General features: G+C 38.2%; 1 protein-coding gene across 1 annotated transcript; it reads right to left on the bottom strand.

The window, feature by feature from the left end:
• Positions 1-1,595: 1,595 nt before the first annotated feature.
• BBS1 (Bardet-Biedl syndrome 1) lies at positions 1,596-25,635 on the bottom strand. Its single transcript, XM_063437267.1, has 17 exons — positions 25,403-25,635; positions 20,381-20,454; positions 16,716-16,750; positions 16,334-16,606; positions 13,988-14,034; positions 12,819-12,857; positions 12,601-12,673; positions 11,610-11,741; positions 11,267-11,373; positions 10,517-10,637; positions 8,219-8,377; positions 7,727-7,796; positions 7,465-7,623; positions 6,928-7,061; positions 5,419-5,553; positions 3,640-3,726; positions 1,596-3,441 (listed from the first exon to the last, which is right to left on the bottom strand). Exons 1-17 carry the CDS (start codon positions 25,432-25,434, stop codon positions 3,355-3,357), a joined length of 1,764 nt encoding a protein of 587 aa, XP_063293337.1. The 5' UTR covers positions 25,435-25,635; the 3' UTR covers positions 1,596-3,354.
• Positions 25,636-26,947: the final 1,312 nt, after the last annotated feature.

Here is a 26,947-nt window from a genome sequence, read left to right as displayed (position 1 = left end):
AAAGTAAATATTATGATTTTTTAAAAGTAGTAATATGTTGATATATTGTTATCATACAGTTCTCAAGATCATATATGCACTGTGACATTAGTTACAGTCACCAGAAGCTTAAGATGGACGATTCAGTTAGGTCTCTGGATGGCTCTTATGTTTAAGTCACCCTGTGCCCATTGTGGGTGCATGATGTGTATAATGTGGTTGTTTGGGGTTAAATGTTTTGTGTGCTCTCCTGTCCTGATGCTTGCTACCAACTAGGTGGGTTTGGATATGGAGCCTGTATAGCACCATCTGTTGGTGGCAACAGCTATATTCACTACTTAGAGTAGAAAGGCTTGTTAATTTGAGCTGAAGTGGTCTGGGTGACTATAGTGTCCCTTTAATTATTGTCTTCCCCGCCGCTTTATTAATGTTTATGTGTTATTATGAGTTCCTGTATATTTTTCCATATAATTTGGTTTAATGTATTTATTTGAGTCTGTCACAGTAAGATTTATGTAATGATCATATGGGCTAGTCACAAGTAAAAATAAAGCTTTGCATGTTAGTTCCTTTTGAACAGTGTCTGTGTGGATTTTTAGGCATCCCAGTGACAGAGACTTCAGACATGTTGGCTGGCTGCACGATCACCCTAATCCAGGGGCAAATCAAAAGTAAGATTCTTTGTAAAGACAGGAGAAATCACTATAAGCAGAGCTGCAGAGGAAAATGGCAGAGGGCACAATACCTGCCTGGAAAGAAAGCTGCAGAGGAATAGCCAGAGGGGACGATACCTGCCTGGAAAGAAAGATCTCCAGAGAGACCCGAGTCAAGCTTCAGCGACTGGGGATGAAGCGTTCTAGGGTCGCAAGCGTGTAGGAAGCAGACTGGGCGGAGGTACTCGGTCGGAGTACAGGAGCTCCACCACAGCCACATTTACTAGGCACAAGTATCTTCCTGTGCAATAAATGCCTATAGCATCACATTGAAAATGCACAATATCTTTTGTGAAGGATCCTGCCGTCTTTCCCATAGAGAGTACACCGGTGATGTGGACTTTTGGACCTGAAAAGGAACATGGTGGCGGTGCAGAGACAAAGGTTCAGGTAAGAACAACTTCTCCTCTTTCTCTCTCTGAGGGCTAGCATGGAAGCAGAAATAAACTGAGGGTGAAGGCAGTTGTACCAACAGATACATCATATGTGTTACTACAGAAATATCCAGTGTCTAAATTTAGTTATCAAAGTAATTTGATTATATATGCACAGGCTGCAGCCTTTGCATGCTTTGCTTACATTTAAATCTAAATATGTAGAACACAATTACGCTAGAAATACACAATTGTACATCTAATTTTATAATTCTTCTTTAAAATGGCTTCTAGTTTAAAATGCAAATAATTGTCCATAGACATTTCTAATATTTGGGAGATGTTGGAGTCTGACCCTGACTGTCTACCTTTGGTGTGTAATGCAAAGCATTTTTACACCGGTCTATGCCTCACTTGGCAACTTCTATGTAATTAAAATTAATAAGGAGTAAATGCCCAATATTTATGTAATTGTCTATTGACATCGTCATTATTCTTTTGGTGGTAATAACAACTTGGACAAATAAAATGCCATGAATTCTACATTTATTGAACACTACCTTCTATTAAATACACTATATACAATACAAAATGAATAGTAAACATAGTTGCTGAAATAAAGCAGTCATAATTACATGAGCATTTATTTATGGAACACTGGAAGGAGACACCAGTGTAATCACAATGGGTTTTATTATCTTTCAACCTAGAAGATGCCAGGTTTTTTTACCCTTTGTTTTTAGGATATCCACTCTTTATCTGTACCGCCATGTGTAATGCTTATAGGTGTGGCGCAACCACAAGTCAGATGACCATCAACAATACATTACCGCCTGCAGTTTGTGATAAAGATGTAATAATAGTGACAAGTGGAGTGTATCATGGCAGCCCGTCACTGTTTTCTGTGCGAGTAAGTGAAGCATGTAGAGGGTTATGGGGATGAAGCATCACCTTCCACTCACTTCTGGAAAAGATCTTGCTCACTAAGGGAATACTGAACAGAGGAAACATTAACAAGTAACAGCGATACACACTGCCTGCCATGTTTTTTGTATCTATAAACTCAATGGTACGGACCCATGGGTGATATGGAGTGAGCACCACTGTGAGGAGCTGCGGCCTCAAATGTATCCTTAAACCTATTCCCATCCCCCCACACTTTATATTATTTAAGTAAGATTCTTCTTTTATATCTAAAGCATAAAAAATGCAAATGAGAAATACAATGAAGTGGGGTGTGATAAAATTGAGGTGGACATGTATTGGGGCTGGGAGGTATATAAGTCGTGAAGGAGTTTACAGAAAGAATAAAAGGACAGACTGCGGAGTCTAAAGTTAGTACAAAGTGGACATAGGGAGGGGAAGATGTAATCAAGGGTAATGGGATGAGACCATAGCAACATGGAAAGGGGAGGTGAAAGGAATTCTAACATGAAAACGGGGGGACGATGGATTATTCATTATGGGACATGGAATGAGTAGGAGATATGAAAATTGGACAGATTGCAATCATGGGAAATGACAGAAAGTAAGTGAGGTGGACGGATAATGAGTAAGGTGTGCCGTTCATAGGTGTATCACAAAAGAGCTCCAGACCAGTAAAACTAATGTGTAGTGTATAGGGGTGCAGAGCTCCTGAACATAAATGTAAAAATGATATTCATTCTCATCACAGGTTACTGTGAAGTTTTTAATGTGGATCTCTGTGATATATTCATACACACCGCACATTGTGTTTTATTGGTAATTACACTTTACTGTGTATGAGCTTAATGTAAAGCATATTTTCTCTATCCATTGCAAATTTGGCAGTGTCCCTTCTAGGGTTATGCTCAGAATCCTCTCATGTCTACAATCACCAAACTACGTTTGTTCTACTGTACAATGTATTTGTAACCATTTTATAACAATATAAAATCATTTATATTTATAGAGATCCGGCAACCTAGCCTATGCTCTATTATAGAGCCAGCCTCAATAAAATAATTTGAGTAGACTAAATAGGGAAATTAACTTGTATTTACCATCAAAGTAGAAGTTCCGTAAATCCTTGGATAAGATGAAGAATCTGTGATACTGTGGCCCTGTAATGTTTATAGAATTGTCTTTCTCTGATCCTGCTGAAAGCATATGAACATGTACATTATACATCACAGGGCATTTTGTTTTCACTTTCTATTATATGAATAGTGGAGCCTCTATCAAGTTCTAGGCTACTATTTAGTTGCTAAAGTCCTCTTTTGAAGCTTGAACAAAATATTACTAGATTGTCCATCCATATATCTTTCTTAGGCAGCAACTAGACCTTCACTGACAGGCATATTGATGTGAGCAGTTAGCAGCGGGGTGCTCTTTCCTTCCTTCAATACAAAAACCTTGGGAGAAAAAAAAAAAAACAGGTCCAATTAATTACAAAGAGTGGGAACAGGGAATACATGATAGGTTGAATGGTTGCTGAATTCTAATGCAGTATCTTTACTCTGTAAATAAAACATCATATTAGTATATCAGACATTTAGTCCATGCCGGTTACTAAACCGGTATGGAAGATTTATATTTTTTTGGTGTCTCACCTTGACAATATCAGAAATCCCTTTGTCGTTACAGCAGTCAACAAATGTCTCAATTGGATAGTTTAAGCCAGGCACCAAAAGAGGGACCTAAAGAAGAAAAATGCAGGTAAGCATACAGGCAAAAAGGCAGATTAAACAGAAAAAAGGTTTGGAAAATGCCAGCAAAAGGGGCTGGTGGTATGTGCCCACCCGGGGAACCCTTGGTTAATGTCAAAACCAATAGGGGGGCCACAAGCCTGATAGCACCATATGCACAACAACTGATAATCTATGATATATTGTTTAAAGCAAGTGATGTTACACTTATAGTAAGACACACTTCTCCTGCATACCCTTGCTTGAGAAGCACCGGCTTGCTATCTATAACTGGTTGAAAGTCCCCGGCACTTCATGTTGGATATATGGTACGTAAATAAAACATATCTGTTGTCTCCCTCTCTCTTTCCATTCTCAGATTGCCTGTCCAAAGCACATGCAATAAATCATTCTGTCTTGCTATACAAAAAAGCAAAAAGTGAATGTGAGTGAAGTGCTCTTCAGTGTGCATGTGTACAATCAACAGCAGCTGCAACAAAAATGTGGAATAGGGTAGTATGCTCTTCCTATAACTGGAGGATACTACACTATTCTGGTTTTTGTTCATATTTTTTTCTTTGTGATTTGAAGCCTCAATGCCAAAGAAGCCTTAAACATTAGAGCTGTCTCAGTAAGGCTCTGACACACATGAGTTTGTTTACTCTTGTTGTCACATAGATTGTGGGTATATATATAGTATCATACTATTGTTTTTTTTTTATGTACCATATTAGAGTAGTATTCCCTATGAATATAGAGTTAAGAATTATATACATTTTGTAGCTCTCCACATTTCACTTTTGATATTTATTTATCCCACAGGAGAGGGTTCCCCTGATATAACCGACATGCGGAGCACAGACTTCTTATCTCTTACATTTGCTTGCAATTTGATTTTCTATAATTACATAAATACAGGACATGCTACTGCTGAAGCCTCAAAGTAAGGCAGCCCAGTAATAACCATCAACTCATACACTGTGATTGCTGTGAGAACCAATAACAGTGACCTAAATATCTTAACAGCTAAGGCTATGTGATCACTGGGATTGGTTCTCAGAGCATTTTTAGGGATAGCATTAGACTAAGAGTAGGAATGATATCTAGGGTTCAAATCAGACTTCAACCATTTGATATTTTCTAAATTGATGTCCTCTGCAAGCCTCTACAGGATCGAAGGAAAAATTCCTGTTTTTATTAGCAGCAGCTGTTTTTAGTTTTTTAATATTTGAATGTATTATTTAGCAATTTTAGACATTTTGTATATATTTTTTACTATTATTAAGGGAAAGCAATACATGCAAGGGGAAGTGGGGAGGAGGGGCAGGCTCTGTGTGAGAGCAGGAAAATGTCAAGAGAAGCAGAATGATTTATTGCAGGACTGTCTGAGAATGGAGAGAGGGAAGAGTTAAGGGTTATTTACATTTGCAAAAACAATGTAAGTATAGGCCCTGCTCTTCCATCTTCAAGGAGACAGGGGCCAAAAAAAAGGCAAGTCTATACTTTACCCAACAACTTCTCCCAATCCTGGCTAAAGAATAAGGGCTATACTAGGCTGAGTTGGAGATAAATCTAATATATTAATATGAGATTATTACTTTGTGAATATTATAAATTTACATTCAAAATGTTTCATAGTGAGTAGCAATTTTACATGTTCGGCAGGCCAATATAAACGTGAAAGCAAAAAAAAAAAAAAAATACCTTGAAAAACGCTGGCTTGATCTGGTAAAGCCTTTCATCATACAGGAAACTGATTAACAGCTGCATAGAAGGTCGATTCACTGAGGTGTTTTGTAAATTTAAGATCAACTTGAATCGTGGACCAATACCTTGCACCTAAATAAAACAAAACACACGCACACACTATTTTCCAAAATGACATGAAGTGAGATTGAATAAATGCACTAATTTTACAGAACTTGTTAAAAACTCACAGTTGCAGGCATTATTAATGCCAAAATTAACCCATTCTTTATACTTCATTTAAGGAATTATTTTATATATACTAGACATGAGGCTGAGGCTACCTAGGTGTCAACAAACATTTTAAACAATGCAATCATCAAAAGACTCTCTGAGGTGCTGCTTTCTCCAACACTGTGGCTCCATTAGTGGGTACAAAAAAAATAAAAATAAAAAATCGCTCCAGTATGCTGTGCAACAGGTGCTATCACATTTATTGAAGAATAAAGATATTTAGCAAACGTTTCGGACAACAAGACCTTTCTCAGCGCATCTTGTCAGTGCATCTATTTTACTGTTGATAAAGAAAAAAATTACATTTCATACATGCCTGCTTATTTAGGAGTTTATTGTTATATGTAAATGCTTGCTTTGACTCATTTCATATATATAATATTTATGACAAAGTAAAATATAAAAATATCAGCTCCTAGTATAATGTTAGTTTCCGATCATTAATTGGCAGTTTACCGTGGCAATATATAAGCAATACGGAAGGAATCCAATAATGCAAAATATGAAAGAAAATAAAAACGGAACTATCAGCTTTGGGATTATCGCCTCATGTAATTTATAATACTGAATAATCTTTTCTAAGGGCTGTAACAACTTTCAATAGACGACTTTCAAGACCAAAAGTGACACACCCGTTATAATCAGATATTTCAGGACTTATGAAGAGGCCAGGCAATTGGCAAACTCTCATCAGGAGAAGTATTGAAAACCACGAGTGACAATCGCAGTTATTTATATATAGTGCCAACATATTCTGCAGCGCTGTACAATAGATAAACAAGACAACCTTTTAATTCTAACAAACACGTATGAAATAAAGGAACTGTCTAGGTGAAGAGGGCCTTGCCAAAACATGCTTATAATCAATAATCTATATATCATCTATAATGTTGAAAATCGTGGTTACAGAGTGTCACTGCCAGAGCTCAAAGAGCCTGCAAATTACCTAAATTAAATATTCCTTACACACAGTTCTGCAGGGCCAAGATTAGCTATTGCTGCGTTGGCATATTTCACTATGAGAAATTACAAGTCACAATTTGAAAGAAAATTACAAAGGAAGAAGAGAACGAAAGAAAATATATGGAGTGATGAATTGCATCATAGATGAGAAACAGTCTTTCTTAACTTTATTTTACGTAGAACAACCGCTAATGCTTATTAAATTATTCACTATCTAAAGCAACCATGTGCAGGGGAGGTCTATGCATTAAGTTGCTGCTTTGTACTCACTGCTGCATTCAGCGTGATTTGTTCTTGCATTGAGGCAGATACAGGAGCAAGGCTCGCATCCAATGCTTTGACGTAAGCTCGGGCTGCAGTGAGACGGAGGCGGTAAAGATCCATTTGAAATACGCGATGCATTGCTGTGGAAGAAGTAATCAGAAACTGAGAAATAATATCCTTCACATGGTCAGTTTTGCTAAGGTAGGCACATCTCTTAGTAGTATGTCACCTTCAAAGTGAAGGCACAATCACAGATCTCGCTTACAATGTTGTCATTGTCCTTGTAGGGACAAAACTAAAATCCAACTCACAATCATGTAACTATAGATTGCAAAAAGACAAAACATCTAGACCTGGTCCAGGGTGATTATCCTGATTCAAGAGAAAAAAAACAATTAAGATAGAATCTGGCACAGTGTCATTAACCCCTTGAAAATAAAAGGGAATCATGAATGAAAATGTCCATTATGTGTCTTTGAAGGGGATAATCACAGCAATGACAGCTTCATATCATGCTCTAGGGTTGTGTCAGGAACTTCCTACCCACTGCATTCTCTCTCTCTCTGAGTGTTTGGTCCACGTAAAGTTTGGTCTTCTTTGGGACATTGAGCTTGACACTCTGGCCAGTAGGGGGACCTGGGGCTGTATCCTTATCTTCAAACTGAGCAGTCCTCTTCAAGATCTTAATAATAAGGCCACCTCCTAGTTGAAAAATTGAGAAATAATACAGAGAAGATAGTAAACAAAAACACAAATTTTTTAGATCTTTTGCTCACTAGATAGTCTTTCTACAAATAGTTTCTACCTTTAGTGGTCATGATTAGAGTGTCATCTTCTCTCCCATACCGTCCAAAGCAAAGACCAGTTACAATGTCCTGACAAAAAAAAAAAAAAAACCACAGAGCTTTTACATAGTTACATAGACAACAAGCTCAAGAGTTTAAGGTGAAAAAGACAACAAGAAATTAAAAGAAAGACTGAAGCAATGTAGCTGGTAAAAAGGTATGAAAGTCAACAAAGATGATGTGTGTTAAGATACTAGATGAAAGAAGAAGAAGACAGAGGGAGAAAATGGATGGAAGGGAAAATATGGAGAGAATCTCAGATGGATAAAAAAATTGAATGTTATCGATAAATGTATGTAGGTGATGACAACTGGCTAAAAAGGAAGTATGTCGAGAATGGATAGAAGTAAAGGGAAAATGGTGGGCAAAGATATAGAAAATGAAGTGGAGAGACAGAGGAACAGATTAGATCAGATCCAGAAATAGATTTTAAGGAAGACACATAAACCTACCGGGGTAGATATTACACTGAGTAGGTTTTTGTCCCTGTAGAGGTGAACCTCTAGATTTTTCAGCCCCACCAGTACAGCCTGGATACTACGTGATTTCTGTTCCAGCAAAGACATAGTCATGACAGATGCAGAGAGTTTAACCGTCCACAACCTTTTTCCCTATTAAACATGAAAGAATCAATGATTAATACAGTGCATGAATGTGTATAAGAATACACTCTACACCCTCTAAATATATTCTAGAGAGCTTCAGACTTTTGGTTTATAACATCTCCATAACTCCTAGATTATGATATATGCCCCCACCACCAGGTTCCAAATTGCTTAAAAAAAAAAAAAAAAAGCCAAAATCATGATGAGGTTGGTGTAGAATTGTAGAGAAGGAAATTAAGGGTTATGATCAGATAACATCCCCTTCTCCGGGGAACTTGCTAAATGGATTAAAAATTCCATAATTCACAAGATAACACCATCTCTGTAAATTACAGTAAATCATTTTGAGATGGTAAGCCCTGTAAATTAAGAGGTTTGAATTCACAATCTACTTCATGATCTTCAAATAACAGAAGGAGCATGTAATTAAATACCTCTCCCTAAGAGAGACAATAAGGGTACCCATCATTGAAAGGAAATAATCATTATCAAAACTAAAAAGTGATAAAATTGGTATATTTTCAAATTAGACTTTAAAATACATTTATTGAAAACAGAAAACCATTTTAGCATTTAATAGCAGTTATTTGATGTAAAAGTGCCACTATTACCGTAAACTATATAGTAGGCCAATTGGTGAATCCAAGGAAGGAGCAAAAAGTAAATCGACATAAGTATATTACAGTTGTGCTAGAAAGTTTGGAGAATTGGAGAATTGGTAATATATGTACCATTTTTAAAACATGAGTGAGCAGGCAAAACACATCTCTTTTATTTCTTATGGGATTTATATTCAACGATAGGTTATAACAGAATGGCACAAAAACAAAACAAGACAACAAGAAAAAAAAACAAAAACTATATAACCCCTGTTCAAAAGTCCTCATATCATTAGTTCTTAATACTGTGTATTACCCCCTTTAGCATCAATGACAGTGTGCAGTCTTTTGTAATAGTTGCCTATGAGGCCCGTAATTCTTGCAGGTGGCATAGCTGCCCATTCATCTTGGCAAAATGCCTCCAGGTGATGCAAAGTCTTTGGTCGTCTTGCATGAACCGCACGTTTGAGATCTCCCCAGTGTGGCTCAATAATTTTAAGGCAATTATCTTGCCATCATTTTTTTACAATATTCCCGTGCCTTTATAGCTCACCCCCTCCTCCACCCCCAAAACATCAGTGAACCACCACTATGCTTTACAGTGGGGATGGTATTCTTTTCACTAAAGGCCTTGTTGACCGCTCTCCAAACATAGCGCTTATGGTTGTGACCATAAAGCTCTATTTTGGTCTTATCACTCCGAATTATAATGTGCAAGAAGCTGTGAAGCATGTCAAAGTGTTGTCAGGCATATTGTAACCAGACTTTTTTGTAACAATGTGGCAGTAAAGGTTTTTTTCTGGCAACTTGACAGTGCAGCTCATTTTTGTTTAAGTATCGTCTTATTGTGCTCCTTGAAACAACCACACCATCTTTTTCCAGAGCAGCCTGTATTTCTCCTGAGGTTACCTGTGGTTTTTTCTTTGTATCCCAAGCAATTCTTCTGGCAGTTTTGGCCGAAATCATTCTTGGTCTACCTAACCTTGACTTGGTATCAGGAGATCCTGAATTTTCAACTTCTTAATAAGTGATTGAACAGCACTAACTGGCATTTTCAAGGCTTTGGATATATTTTTATATCCTTTTCCTTTTTTAGTTTTATTACCTTGTCACGCATGTCTTTTAAAAGTTCTTTTCTGCTCTCCATGGCTCAGTATCTAGCCTGCTCAGTGCATCCACATGAGAGCTAACACACTCATTGGCTATTTATACACAGACACTAATTGCAATTTAAAAAGGCATAGGTAAGGGAAATTAACCTTTAATTGCCATTTTAACCTGTGTGTGTTACCTTGTGTGTCTGTAAGAAGTCCAAACATTCAAGGGTATGTAAACTTTTGATCAGGGCCATTTGGATGATTTCTGTTATCATTATGATTTAAAAAGAAGGCAAACAACTATGTGATAATAAATGGCTTCATATGATCACTATCCTTCAATAAAATAGTTTATTTTGTATGATCAGTCATATTTTCAAAATCAATGCCAAAATGTCACAATTTCAGCTAGGGTATGCAAACTTTTGAGTACAACTGTATGTATTTACCTTCTGTGAGTATCCATGCAGCATCTCCTGGGAGGTGCCAATCATTATATTCTTCTGCACACGAACAAGCCCCACCACCTGGGCACCTAGTTCAATGCAATACTTAGGTCGCTTGGAATCCCTATAGGAAAAGAGGAGGCAAATTTGTATTCCAATCAAACAGCACATCTTAGTTATAATGGTAAATATAAATAATACATGTCACATCCATGGGAAGATTCAATTACTTAAATTGAAATAATTAAATATTAAATATTTATTGTGCTACAACTCTCCCTGCATACTGGAGATCACTCATACTGCCCCAAGGACTTTAAGTATAAGTGATACTTGGCATCAAACCTTTAAAACAAGTCTTTGGGAAAAGCGATTTGGTCTTACAGCTATTTGTGACCCTTTATTTTTATTGCAACAACTTTCCAGCCCAATAAAGGAACCAGATCTACTGTCACTTTTGGACAATTCCATTTGTATCTTGTATTCCATTTGTCTGGGAAACCAATAGCACAATGTACATTTTGCGCTTTGTCACAGTAAAAAAATAAATACATTTATATGTTCAGTGTTCTTTATGTATTCAACATATGGTCATTCCATAGGGAATACATTAAAATATTATTATTATTATTATCATTCAGAGTATGGCATACACACTTTACATGCAGTAAGGGTTAACATACAAAAACTGAAGTGAGAAAAGACACAAAACTACTCTATGCACAGTTATATATTACATAGGAACATTTATACCTTCGGAGAATATACACATTTCCATTGCGACAAGCCACTGTTATACGATATTCTATGTCATATTGTCCTGTAATATCCAGTAGGGTCGGCACACTGGGAAGACTGACCTGTGGAAAAAGGTTCTGTAAAGATCACCTCCTCACTGACAAAACATGGATCCATTTCTTTTATTGTTAATAAATCGAATTACCTTGAATGTTCCAGGACACGATGCACTCTAATCTATTCTAAACTACTGTACTCTACTTTAAACCTATCTACGCAAAGTCTTTCCTTGCATCCATGTAAGTTGAGAACTACAGTATTGACAGGCCGATTTGTATTCACTGATATTAGATCTCACCCGTGTTAATATGGTAAATGCTTCTGGATCCAGAATAAATATCTCTCCACTCTCGGTTCCGATTACGAGGCAACAAACAGCATCCTCATCTGCCATATTTTTCTTCAGAGTACCCATACATGTAATTACAGTCTGCAATACATACATTAAGGGTGAACTAGAATTCACAAATATATTCAACCTAAACAAATTTGTTTCTAAAAAAAAATTGATGATGAATCAGCCAAAAAGGTGTAGAAAATATATATCAGAAACTAACAAATACTTAGTTTGTCTTGTAGTTCCCTCTCACAAGGTCTAAAAAAAGTGCTGTGAGAGGCTCAGTCAACCAGTTCTTATTTTTCTGGTATAATATGCTCTTTCTGTAATGGTAGAAAAGACTAAAAACCGAATGAATAGCAAGTAACAAATAAAGTAGAAAGAAATAGGATTGTGGGAATAGACTTCATGATGACCTAAACCAATACAATGCTTCCCCATAGAAAAGCATTGGGGGTTTGTGTGCATGTATTGCAATTGTCATGCTGCACCAATCAGCATCTCTTCACATAGATGAATTGGCTCAATGCATGGAGAGCATTCAGTGACTTCATGCAGAGCTTCAAGATGCTGAATGTTGGTCCTGCAAAGACTGCAGGACTGCACCAGGAAGAGTCTCTAGTGACCGGTTAAAAAGACACTACAGTCACCAGAACAACTACAGCTTATTATATTTGTTCTGGTGAGTAAAATCATTGCCTTCAGGCTTTTTGCAGTAAACACTGTCTTTTCAGAGAAAATGCAGTGTTTACATTACAGCCTAGGGATACCTTCACTAGCTACTAGAGGTGCCTTTTAGGGCAGTGCTGCACAGTGTGAAGAACTGCCATTCAGTGTCTCCACCTACTGCATGGAGACACAGAACTTAATTGATTCAATGTATTTCCTCTCTCTGTGCAGACATATTTTTGTCAAAAATCATCTCCATCACTCTTCTCACTCAAAAGTGTACCTGTCGCTTCAGGGGCTGCTGTTTATAAGTGTTCACGAAAGCTTCCATCTCTTGTGCTTCCAACATCAAGAATCTGTAACAGAGTAATGGTACACTTTGTCGTAAACGTGATAAAGATCATGCTGTGTCATGTGAGCTCATCAAAAGAGTGTTAATCCAAAGATGAATCATAACCAGTATGGCAAATCACATCATGGAGAAGTATGCAGTCAACGTACCGCAGTGACCTCACTGAGAGCGGAACCTCTGCTTTATCCCTGTGAAAATAAAAAAAATATATTATTTTACACAGAATATCTAAGGTGGGGACTGAACATAGCAAGCTGTACTGTTTGACACGCTCTATGCCAATCTAAAAAAAATAGACAGATATCAACATTATATAAAAGCCTATTGGTTCATGAAGACTATCTATCCTCAAACTTTAATGGCAAGTATATATTTTATATTATATATATATTTTTAAGAGGTATTAGTTTTATTTCCCCTCCACCCCATACTATTATTAGGACGAGGAGAGGTAGATAGGGTTATTTATTTTTAATGGGAGTGGCTAGGGGATTGGAGACCCTTATTCACCCGTTGGGAGATATGCATCTATTTGAGGGGTGGACAATGCCATATATACCCAGTTGTTTGATTATTTAGAGCTCCCACCCACCACCCACGGGGCTCGAGGCCACTAGGTCCTCCCCCATTTAATAATAAAATAGGGGCCACCTCTCACCGTCAATGGGTGAAGTGTGGTGATGGGGACAGTAGGTTCCTCCTCGTATATTATAATAGTCCCCACCTGCTCATGATCGGGCCTTTCTAGCGACTCCGCAGTGGTTGCCAAGTCACTAATTTTAAATATTTAGTATATATATGTCAGGAAATAATAATGGATAACAAGCTCACCCACAAAAAAATTATAATTAATTATTCTTTTGGTAAGTAGAATAGCACACCTTTTCTATTTTCAAGACACATATGATATGAGAACATTAATCACTGATACCTTTTCTGGCTAAAGTAGAATAGCATCTTACATGTGAGCATACCAGTTCTCATCACTAAAGATAATCTAGAAATCCACAGCTATAATCAAGCATACTTTTTGGAAGTCCATTTAAAAACAGTCCCACCCTATTTACAGTATATGTTCATCTCAGAGACCTACATTCATCCTGGAAAGCAATAATAGTTATAAAAGCATGCTGAAATAAAAAAATTAAAAAAGATGAACAACCAGATCTCATTACTAGTATATTTCTGTACTGTGTTCTCCATCTATCAGAACAAAAGAAAGATATTTTTATTTTCAAATGGAGCTATTAACCAGCTGGGCCACTGGGTGACAGTTTTTATGGCGCAGACAGAGAAAAGTGGTTCTTTTTTCCCATACCTAATTCCTTCCAGCATCTCTTTCAAAGTCATGGGGTCAATCTTGTCCTATGTGAGAGTAAGTACAAGTATGTTAAGTGGTTTAGTTACATATTTTCATCTTTCTTTTTTTTTATTTTATTTTTTATATATATAAAATATACTTAAACCTGGTTTGTTTTCTTTCACATCCAACCTCTCTCCTCCCCGCCCCCCCCCCCCCTTTTTTTTAATAGTTCTAACCAATCTGCTACTCTCTGTCGGATTTTGGCATTACTTCATTTGTTTTGGAAAAACTATTAAGACAGAAATAATGCCAGGGCAGGGTGGATACACTGGAATGCTTCTCTATTTGGTGCAGGTCAAGACTTTGCCAGGATAGATTCAACATTACTGAATGGCCAGTTTCTTGCAGTGTTTATTAACACCTGGGAAGACCATTTGGTTCATGCGGGGGCTGTATTAAATAGGATTCGAGAGGCAGGATTGACCCTAAAACTCAACAACAAGTGCCATATAGGAATGGCAGAAGTCCAATACCTAGGACACCAGGTGGATTAGGGAAACAGAAACCCGTCCCTGCAAAGATTGAAGCTGTAGCCAACTAGCCCACTCCCTATACTGAGACCCAGGTGATGGCTTTTCTAGGAGCGTCCGGATACTGTCGGAAGTTTGTCCCGAACTATAGTGCCCTAGCAAAGCCCCTCACAGACTTAAACCGTAAAAACCTGCCCCGCCAAATGGTCTGGACCCCGGAGTGTGAGCAAGCATTCCAGCAACTTAAGAGATCTTTAGGAAACGCACCATCCTGGCAGCTCCTAATCCAACTAAACGCTTTCTTATTCACACAGACGTTCTATGTTTGGATTGGGAGCAGTGCTAAGCCAGGTTTCAGGACGATGGCGGAAAACATCCGATAGCTAACCTCTAGGCGAAAGTTACTACCCCAGGAGGTGAGCTACGCTGCCATCGAAAAAGAATGCCTTGCGGTGGTGTGGGCCCTACATCTATAGACAACAATTTACCCTGCTCACGGATCACAACCTGTTAGTGTGGCTAAACCGGTTGGCTGCGGACAACGTCAGGTTGTTACATTGGAGCCTGGCACTCTAGCCCTATGATTTCACCATCCATTATCACCCGGTAAATGGAATGGAAACGCTGACGGGTTGTCATGCCAAACTGAACTTGAAAGGTGATCTGTGAGCCCCTTGGACATCACCAAGCCGATCTGTGGGGGATCAAACTGTGCATGCCGGCTAATGGTTTGGGGGAGCTGTGTGGCAGTGGTAAAATCACTCGAAAGACTAAATCACTCCCCTGGCCCTATGTTGCTCCTCCCATCCATAGGAGCCCAGCAGGCACCTATACCTTGCTGTTCGCAACTTATTCCCCGAGCCGGAGCATACCAAACGTATCAGCGGGACTTATCTGTGTTCGCCCTGGAACTCTGGTTCGGCCACATGTACCACCTTGTCCCAGCTAACTTGTCTCCTGGTTTTCACTCCTTTCCCAATACCACAGGAGAATTCTCTTTGGAGGGGAGTTACAATACTTTGGAAGGAACAATCGCTACCTACAAGCCAGGGGGACCCCCCTTTTACAACCATCCAGAGACCCAGTTAAAGCACCGGCAAATACCTTTAATTGCCTTTAACTATTTTTGGCATTAGACCACGCTAGCGGTCGGTCTAAATCCACGGATCATAGTGCTATTCGGAGTGGTTTGGGTGCTCCACCGAATGCTATCCGAGGATATAAGACTTTTGGGTGTCATAACCGTTTTCAATATGTTTTCAGGGTTTTTATGTATTCGGCTCTCTGTATCCGGGACATAATTAACTTACCGAGCTTTGACTCAATTATTACAGAGACGCCTGGGCGAGGTCTATGTGTAAAGAATGGAGACCCCAAGCTGGGGATCTTGGCATAAAAGGCTGCATTCTGAGCAATAAAAACAGATTACTCCCAGAACTATGTCTCGTCTGATTACTGTGGGAACAGAGCTATATTCACTAACGGTTCCAGTTCTGGCTGAGAGGAGAGTTTAGCGGAGGTAACCAGTAGGGTTACCGGTGGTCCGCTACATTGTGCATGCGCACTAGTCCCCAATGCTTCCCTATGAGATCTTCCATATTGATTACTTCAGCCCGGGAAAGGAGTGGAGGCCCATGTGAGACTGGCATGCAGGGGAGAATAAGGTAAGTAAAACTTTTTTTTTTTTTTTAAACTAGCTAACATAAGAGTATTAGGAAAGCATATGTGTATTCCTAATGCTATAGTGTTCCTTTAAAATCCTAGAAAATAAAGTTCTCTTTTAGGTCTCATGTGTACTGAATAAACCTAATTTCTTTATAAAGTCTCTTACCTCTTTGGCTTGGTCCCACACTTCCTTTTCTAGAGGATTGACTTCCATTGCTGGTAAAGTGAATTTGAAGTATGGCCTCAGGTTCTTGTATACATATATAAAAGGCCCAGAGGCCACGGCAACAGCTGGTGTACGTGGCTCATTCTGGTCCATCAAGAAAGTAGCTATACCAGTGGGCAAGTCAAGCAGGGAATTCTCAGACATCATGCTTGTTCCTTTATACACTTTAAGTTTCATGTTATATGGTCCACTGCCCAGATCCGCAGCCACCATCTGTCATGGAAAATGAGAATATCAGTGACTATGACAACAAGACATCTACTACATAAGTATTTTACAACTGAAATAAAAATAAATATGTTATTTCTTTATATTTTTTTACCTTATATTCCCCATCACCATGTAAATCGGCAAGAGCTGCAAGAAAAAAAATGCAATGTTGTAATTTCTTTAATTATATTAAAGAAATCAATGATACTTAAACAGGTAGAAATAACAGTGGTTGCCTTTAAAAGAGGAGGAATAAAAACCTCACGATATCTCCACCAAAACAAAGTGTTGCTGTATGAATATTTAGGATTATTTTTTGTTAATGAGGGGAGTCCCTGAAATACATACTTATATTAATATTCTAAACACCACAGTGAGAAGATGCTTTCCTATGGACTGGCTGAATGCGTGCGCGGCTCCTGCTGCGCATGCGCATTCAGCCGGTGACGTTGCTTTGGAGGAGGAGAGGAGGAGAGTTTCCCGCCCGGCGCTGGAGAAAGAGGTAAGTTTAACCCCTTCCTCCCCCCAGAGCCCGAGGCGGGAGGGGGGCCATGAGGGAGGGGGCACCCTCAGGGCACTATAGTGCCAGGAAAACGAGTATGTTTTCCTGGCACTATAGTGGTCCTTTAATAGAACTTTAATTAGACACAGGAGACCACTGCAGACTGTAGCAAGCTATTAAAAAAGCAAGAGATAGGAAACTAAACACACTGTGCAATAAAAGTTATTTAAAAATTAGATCTCTCTATACAGGAAGTGTTTAGGGAAACTGTAAGTCACATGCAGGGGAGGTATTCTAAGGCTACATAAACAAAGTGATATAACTCCTAAATGGCGTGTTTAGCAGTGAAACTGCAGGAAGCATGATCTTGGCTACAAAACTACATTAAGCTAAAGTTGTGTGTACAAAGTCCCTTTAATGGCTGTTTTGGTTGAAAACTAGGTTAAAACGTTTATCTGGTACAACCCTAAAAAAAATATGATTTTTTTAATACAAATCCTTCAATAAATAACTAAACATGCATACACTGGGGCTTTGCTGCGCACTACCCTCTTTGCTCATGTTGGGCACTGTCTAATCAAATATTTCCTTTAGAGAAGCATTGTGGGCATAGTAAGCACTTTTGTTATAAAACATACATTTAAATACATGTTAATAAGTGTGACAGACCACTCGGTCTCCCAGGAATGGTACATGTCTCCCAACCACCACTCCTTCTAAAAGAGCTATTTTCACCTTATTTACCCCTCCAGATCGTGACTCCCAGTCTAGCGCCCTTCCCAGTGGTCTCAGAAGCATTGTAGACCTGCAGGAAGGCCCCAGAGACACAGCGCACCTGACCGAGAGCAGCCACCAATCACTCTGGAATTCCTGATCGGATCGCGGACTTTGTCATGCGCGCTCGCTGTCCCAGAGTCACCTAGCAGTGCGCTATTTGGAGGGGAAATAAAGGAGGTCGTGAGGCATCTAAAAAGGTACCCAGGAGAGCTCCATGTACCTGCCGAAAGCACCGTCGTTTTAGATGACCAGGGTTTTCCACCCAGCGCTTTGGGAAGTGAAGGTCGGACACTGTCCAGTCAAAACTTTACTTCCAGCTAACTCGTGACACCCATCACTCATCCGAGCGCTTTTTGGACAGACTGGGCGCTCAGAAGAGAGCTTTCCAGGGACACCATTTGTTTGGGAATGTGGGCATGGGCACTCCATGTTTAATGTAAAATTCTTAATGAGCACTGAAGTGTCTGGCTGCTAATTAAATTACCTGCTCAGGTACCAGATATGCTGCAATCCCTATTGTTCTCCTGGGGACTTCCTATTGAGGACCCAGGTATAAAAGTATTTCGTTTTCTCAACAAAACCAGTTCTACTTCACACCACACTAAGTCACGGCTAGTGCTTGGGGTGAATTTTCTTAACAGCTATAATCCACTGATCTAATTATAGCCCAGAGATCATATCAGTGGAAAGGGAGTCTTTGGCGGCAACACTCTGGTCTCCTACGGGCCTTATTATATAATTAAAGGGACACTATAGTCACCTGAACAACTTTAGCTTAATGAAGCAGTTTTGGTGTATAGAACATGCTCCATGCAGCCTCACTGCTCAATCCTCTGCCATTTAGGAGTTAAATCCCTTTGTTTATGAACCCTAGTCACACCTCCCTGCATGTGACTTGCACAGCCTTCCATAAACACTTCCTGTAAAGAGAGCCCTATTTAGGTTTTCTTTATTGCAAGTTCTGTTTAATTAAGATTTTCTTATCCCATGCTATGTTAATAGCTTGCTACACCCTGCAAGAGCCTCCTGTATGTGATTAAAGTTCAATTTACAGAGAAAGAGATACAATTGTTTAAGGTAAATTACATCTGTTTGAAAGTGAAACCAGTTTAGTTTTTTCATGCAGGCTCTGTCAATCTTAGCCAGGGGAGGTGTGGCTAGGGCTGCATAAACAGTGATTTAACTCCTAAATGACAATGAATTGAGCAGTGAAATTGCAGGGGAATGATCTATACACTAAAACTGCTTTATTTAGCTAAAGTAATTTAGGTGACAATAGTGTTCCTTTAAACATTTTGCAAATTAGAAGAATAAAACAAAATACTCAACTTGTGACGGAACAGATCCAAAATGTGACTGATTTGCAATTTTCAAAGATTTATTGTTTGTCCCTCTGAAGTTTTAGTTTCCTTTTTCTATATATCTGTCTGATCTCACACAGGAGGCTGCATTACATTAGCAGTCAATTAACAGAGCAGGTGAACTTCTAAAATAAACAAACTCTCCTAAAATAGGTTTGAAAGTGAATCCTTTCTTCAGGAAGTGTGAGTCACAGCCAGGGGACATGTGACAAAAGCTGCAGGAATAAAGTAGTTTTAAAGCCTAAGCAGCAGAGAATGGAGAAGTGAAACTGCATGGGTATGATATATGCATTAAAAACACTTAATTAAGCTAAAATAGTTTTGGTGCTTTAAGATTCCCTTCAATGCAAACTGACTTTAAGAGGCTACTGTCCACTGTCTGTGGATGCCCCCCATTCCCTGATAAGTAGCAGATATAATCCTTCCCATTAATCTCCATGAATCGGCTTAGGGCACTCGGAGCAAAAAAGTGAACGCATGGTGGTTAAGATAAAGTTATAACACAAACCCTGAGTTTTAGAAACTCTTTATTTTGAGTTTGCAAAATGACTAAGTTACCAAAACAGTAAAAGTATTTGAAGTGAATGAAAGTGACATGTTTTATATAATTGCGAACATGACACAATGAATTATCCAGAGGGATTCAGACAAGTCTTGAGTACAGAAAATTAGAACAAAAATGGATTAGCGTTGAAAATGTGTCAACAGTGTCTAAAAGGATGCAAGTGGTACACAAAGTAAGTGGCTATAAATTAGTATTTCGGTTGTTCTAACCTCAAAGCGGGTATGGCTCGTGTAAAGTAATGCCAGCTCAACACCTGATGTATGAGTAAGAATACAAACCCTAATACTGCGATTACAATAAACTTTGTGTTACCTTCCTTTACTCATCTTGCAGCAATCACATACATTATTTCTACCTACCACCCTAAGTCAAATTATTCTCTGAAAAATACCTACGTAAATGTTAGTTTTATATCCTCCACTTTCTAGGAAAAAAGATTAATTCAAATGGTGATCTTTCACTCCAATGCACAGTTTAGACCGGAACAATGTCCCTATATCTCCTTGTATTATGTTACTGCCCTATATAAATATGCTTAGTACATACTGAAGCACTGCACATAATGCACTTACCAATACAAGAAGATAATGTATTGAGGCCTGCAACAGGATCATAATGAGCATCCAGCCACTTTGAATGAGATTCACTAAAGTTGGGGAAAAAGTGATTTAAGAAAGTACAGTGCTCTTTGATTCACTGTAACAGAGTGGTAATATTATCATCAATTACATAAAAACAGTGATTGTTTAAAAGAACATTAGATATAAATTGGATACTACTACAGATCTCAAGAGAGGGAAAAATACTAAGGACAAAGAACACTAATGACCTTGAAGATTTTTTAAGAGAACCTAGTATTACATATTATATTTTTATTTTACACAAGTGTGGGCAAGTATCTTATACCAAACAGATCTAAACGTTATTGTAAAGAAAGTTATAAATTCACACCGTGAAAACAAGCATGTTCAGTTATAAAACGGATAATACATTAAAATAGTTTGATTTTTAAATGTATATTTGATTTTCAGTTTATTAGTTGCATTTTCCTAAGGAAAAAAAAAAGAAGCTAAATTATAACATTTCTAGACTCTGACATTTGCATATATTCCGTGATCTTGGACTAGACTGGATATTACCGGTCTTTGCAATTATTACAGGTATTGTAGTAAGATGTATAAGAAGTGGAGCGATATGAAGTGAATAAGCCCCTATCACCAAACAAAGATAAATTTATACTTAGACTTTGCTGGATAGGATTCAAATTTCAAATGCAACATGCAAAAAAAAGATCAACAAGAGATCATAGTACAGATCTGTATGGACTGATATAAATTCATATACGTATGTATAATATAAAAATTAACAATTTATTGTATACAATTCGTAAAAACAGCTAGAATATAGCTAAATAGCAGTAAAAACAAATTCCTGCTTACTGGAAATGGTGGTGAGCATAACGGTATATGTTCCCGTTTGCTCACAGCAAGACTGTCCCACACTGGGTGATGTCTCCTGAATCACACGAGTTGAATGGAGCTCCTGTTGTTGAAGTCGGGTCGGCAGGTGAGTGTAAGCTCGTTCTCTACTTCCGTGTTCCCGGCTCGTATTTTGGCTCCGCCTCCTCTTTTGCGTGATTACGTGTCTGTCACGTGTCTGTCTACGCGTTTCGCCGTTCTCGGACGGCTTCGTCAGGACGTGATGCGCTGGAGTCGGTCTTCACTAATGTGCGTTTTTATACGAGTGATCCAATGCCTAATTGGCTTAATTTCTTTCCAGTCCGCATTTGCATATGTATGGTGTCCCAAATAGATCAATTGGATTAGCAAGCACATCCTATTGTGAACGGAAGGCTGCTTTTTCCTCATCTATTGTGGGGTCTTCATTTCTTATGTACTGCACATATACATTACATGTTTAAAATAAAATAAAATAAAATATTTATACACAATCAAAAAATTAAATTAAGTATTTATACATAATCATAAAAAATATAATTGTATTTACAAATTTACACACTTTATATGAATTTCTTTTTTACTGTAACGTGTTTTTCCTTTTGTTACATATCTTATAGAGAGAAAAAAAAAACAGAAATGTACATGTTAATGCAATTGAATTTGTCATATATTTTGACAAATATTTTTCTTTCTTATTCTTATATAATTTCCTATGTGGAAAAAGGGGGGGAAGCAGAAAATTATAATGCTGCGCTTCCAACACTGACATTTCACCATTGTGTTTTCTTTTACCATATCGTGATCTAGTTAATATATCGTGATTTAACTCCATTTACATACATACATTTTCAAAGTAATATAGTAAAGTCCTATCAATGTACATGTAGATAGCTACTCCCTATATTGCATATGAAGGTTAGGTATACGTCAATCTACAGTTCTCAGGAGTCTAGAAAGTGGCAAATCTCAAAGTCATTGTTTAGTCCGTTGGGGATGAGGGTGTTGAGTTCAAATATCCACCGCATCTCCATTCGGCCCAAATTTTGAATAGGATTGCCTCCTCTCCAGTTTTTCTTTATCTGTTGGATTCCCATAAATTCCAAAAGGGAAGGGTCAGAATTGTGGAACTCTTCAAAATGTAGAGAAACTTGATGTTGTGGAAATTTTCTCCTGATGTTATATGCATGTTCACAGATTCTAGTTTTCAATTGCCTAGTGGTTCTGCCTATATATCTTAGGCCACAGGGACATTTTAACATGTATATTACATTTTGGGTTTGGCAGGTAATGAGTTCTCTTATCTTATGTGTCTTACTGTTTACTGTAAATTCCTTAATGCCCTGTTTGTCACTTTTTGTGTTACGGCAGGCATTACAGTTACCACATCTAAAGAAACCTTTTAATTGGTTCAAAAAATTGGGTTTAACTGTGTTTCTATCTTGGATGTTATCTGTCAAGATTCTTTTCATGTTCTTGACACCTCTATGGACAATTCTAGGAGTGGGGGGTAAGAATTTTGCTAGAGTTGGGTCTTTAAGTAACCAGTGCCAATGTTCAGAAATTATTTTTCCTAGAATTGTCCATAGAGGTGTCAAGAACATGAAAAGAATCTTGACAGATAACATCCAAGATAGAAACACAGTTAAACCCAATTTTTTGAACCAATTAAAAGGTTTCTTTAGATGTGGTAACTGTAATGCCTGCCGTAACACAAAAAGTGACAAACAGGGCATTAAGGAATTTACAGTAAACAGTAAGACACATAAGATAAGAGAACTCATTACCTGCCAAACCCAAAATGTAATATACATGTTAAAATGTCCCTGTGGCCTAAGATATATAGGCAGAACCACTAGGCAATTGAAAACTAGAATCTGTGAACATGCATATAACATCAGGAGAAAATTTCCACAACATCAAGTTTCTCTACATTTTGAAGAGTTCCACAATTCTGACCCTTCCCTTTTGGAATTTATGGGAATCCAACAGATAAAGAAAAACTGGAGAGGAGGCAATCCTATTCAAAATTTGGGCCGAATGGAGATGCGGTGGATATTTGAACTCAACACCCTCATCCCCAACGGACTAAACAATGACTTTGAGATTTGCCACTTTCTAGACTCCTGAGAACTGTAGATTGACGTATACCTAACCTTCATATGCAATATAGGGAGTAGCTATCTACATGTACATTGATAGGACTTTACTATATTACTTTGAAAATGTATGTATGTAAATGGAGTTAAATCACGATATATTAACTAGATCACGATATGGTAAAAGAAAACACAATGGTGAAATGTCAGTGTTGGAAGCGCAGCATTATAATTTTCTGCTTCCCCCCCTTTTTCCACATAGGAAATTATATAAGAATAAGAAAGAAAAATATTTGTCAAAATATATGACAAATTCAATTGCATTAACATGTACATTTCTGTTTTTTTTTTCTCTCTATAAGATATGTAACAAAAGGAAAAACACGTTACAGTAAAAAAGAAATTCATATAAAGTGTGTAAATTTGTAAATACAATTATATTTTTTATGATTATGTATAAATACTTAATTTAATTTTTTGATTGTGTATAAATATTTTATTTTATTTTATTTTAAACATGTAATGTATATGTGCAGTACATAAGAAATGAAGACCCCACAATAGATGAGGAAAAAGCAGCCTTCCGTTCACAATAGGATGTGCTTGCTAATCCAATTGATCTATTTGGGACACCATACATATGCAAATGCGGACTGGAAAGAAATTAAGCCAATTAGGCATTGGATCACTCGTATAAAAACGCACATTAGTGAAGACCGACTCCAGCGCATCACGTCCTGACGAAGCCGTCCGAGAACGGCGAAACGCGTAGACAGACACGTGACAGACACGTAATCACGCAAAAGAGGAGGCGGAGCCAAAATACGAGCCGGGAACACGGAAGTAGAGAACGAGCTTACACTCACCTGCCGACCCGACTTCAACAACAGGAGCTCCATTCAACTCGTGTGATTCAGGAGACATCACCCAGTGTGGGACAGTCTTGCTGTGAGCAAACGGGAACATATACCGTTATGCTCACCACCATTTCCAGTAAGCAGGAATTTGTTTTTACTGCTATTTAGCTATATTCTAGCTGTTTTTACGAATTGTATACAATAAATTGTTAATTTTTATATTATACATACGTATATGAATTTATATCAGTCCATACAGATCTGTACTATGATCTCTTGTTGATCTTTTTTTTGCATGTTGCATTTGAAATTTGAATCCTATCCAGCAAAGTCTAAGTATAAATTTATCTTTGTTTGGTGATAGGGGCTTATTCACTTCATATCGCTCCACTTCTTATACATCTTACTACAATACTTTATATCTGGTGAAGGGAACACCTGTAGAAGTGTGGAAGCTGCTTTATTGAAATTGTACATAAATATATGCCTAAATAGCTCTAAATCTTCACCCATAATAGAGCTTGAGTACACCAAATTGCTCCAGTAAAAATAATTTTATTTCTGTATTACAGGTATTGTATTTGCTACCTACTGTCGGACTGTTATTAATTAAAAGCCAGTGATAGAAGCAATCAGTGCCACATTACCATCCAACCACAGGTTGTTATCTTGAAACCTACAGAGTTAATGTGGCTGAGACTCACCCCCACCCTGAGTGCATACAGTTCCTCCTCACCAAGACAAGAATACACACTAACATGCATGTTTACATACACAGTAAATACTGTCACACACACTGCTTATCTGAGCTGTGCAGCTTCATGTAGACAAGATAAGCAAACCTATTGCAACTCAGCTGTTGTGGACTGCAACTCCCATTCTTTTTATATTCAGCTAATAGTTGAGAGTATTTTTTTTTGTCCACTTTTATTACAATATGTATAACACTTAAATGCACCAAGAGCATCATGGGACTTGCAGATCCACATCATATGCCTCGGGCAAGCAGCTGCAATGCATACCAGCCGTCAAGCACTACATTTCCCATGATGCCGCGCAGGGCAATGCCTCATATAAGCTACTGATCGCAACGTTATCACAAGTTGTAAAAGCACAGCATGCAGGAAGCTCTCATTATTATCACACACACTCGCCCAGTTACCGAGCAGACAGTATCTCACCCCTCACGGCTGCTGTCAGATGGCGATGCCATGGTGAGAGCTCCTTATAGAGAGATCACAGTCACACTATATCAGTAACAGCGGTTAGACGGCATCCTTCTTATTCCGATTTCATTTTGACACGATGCATTGTACTATGGCTCTCCTGTCTCCCCTTAATCTTCTATTCCAGGATTCTATGGCCGCGTTCTCTCCTTAGGCCGCTTTGGTTACCCAGGCAACCTTTACGTTCCAACCAAGCCGTCATCCAGAGCTCGGATTGGACAGGCGAGGGCTAGACAGTGACATGGACAAGGCTGCTGTTTTTTTGTTTTTTTTTCCCCTTAAGCTTTATTGAAAACACTAATGCAGGCATGAACAAAGTGGCCAATACCTGTATTTTAATTATTGTTGGAATGTGGCAGTTATTCTTCCCTATATGATAATTGTATCATAAAAGAACCACACTAAATTTTCATACTATATATATTTGTGTTTTGATAATATACCGGAAATGCCTTAAATCACATCTTCACAAGAAGCCCTGTTTAGGAGGGACAGTCCCTATTTTGGGTCCAAATCCCGCTTTTCTACAAACTTCATATTGTTGGTGTTTCTGAGTGTGCTACATAGCTACATAGAAACGGAACTCCCGGTAATGTCTTTAAACTATGATAAATGTGTTTAGAAATCAGTCTGTGTACATAAAATACTTTGTTCTTTTCCAAAATCATATTTTAGTTATACAAATTGTTATTAATACATTCCTCAGAAAAGAACAGTTCCTGTCAAGACCCTGAAATTAATGGAACACTTTAGATTTAAAGAAACACTCTAGTGTCAGAAAACGTGTATTCCTTACGTTATAGGTGTGAAACGGCTTTTAGGTCCACAGCCCTTTTTACCTTTTTCCAGTGCCATGTGGGTCGTGTGGCAAGCCCCACACATCGTCCAAAGCATTGGGAGTCGAATGCGCACACGCAGCAAACCGGCACACTGTGCCAATCAGCATTTCCTCATAGAGATGCATCAAATCAATGCATCTCTATGAGGAACGATTAGTTTCTTCATGCAGAGCATGGAGATGCTGAACATAGGTGCTGCACATTTGCAACAGTGGCCCAGGAAGCAACTCTAGTGGCCATCTGAGTGACTGCCACTATAGATCTAACTAGGCAGCAATGTAACCACTGCCTTTTTCCTGAAAAGGCAGTGTTTACATAAAAATGCCTGCAGGGACATATTATACACACCAGAACAACTACATTAAGCTGTAGTTGTTCTAGTGACTATAGTGTCCTTTTAAGGATACAAAAACTGTATTCCTAAGGTTATAGTGTTCCTCTGCCCATGGCCGAAATCGTTGAATGGGTTAAAAAAAAAAAAAAAAACTTTTAGCACTTTTTGTCAGGGCAGAGGTCCCTTGGTGCAGGCTCCGCTTCTTCTGATATCGGTGATGGGAGGAACCTAATGCATGTAAGCCAAGCACTGCGCGCATATTAGACCTTCACTATAGGAAAGCGTTTAATCAATGTTTTGCTATGGGGGATTTGAAGGAGCATGTGG

The sequence above is a fragment of the Pelobates fuscus genome, chromosome 12 (assembly GCF_036172605.1).
Source record: "Pelobates fuscus isolate aPelFus1 chromosome 12, aPelFus1.pri, whole genome shotgun sequence".
Taxonomy (NCBI): Eukaryota; Metazoa; Chordata; class Amphibia; order Anura; family Pelobatidae; genus Pelobates; species Pelobates fuscus.
The sequence above is the reverse complement of the archived record's forward strand: the minus strand, read 5'-3'. Positions and strand labels throughout refer to the sequence as shown.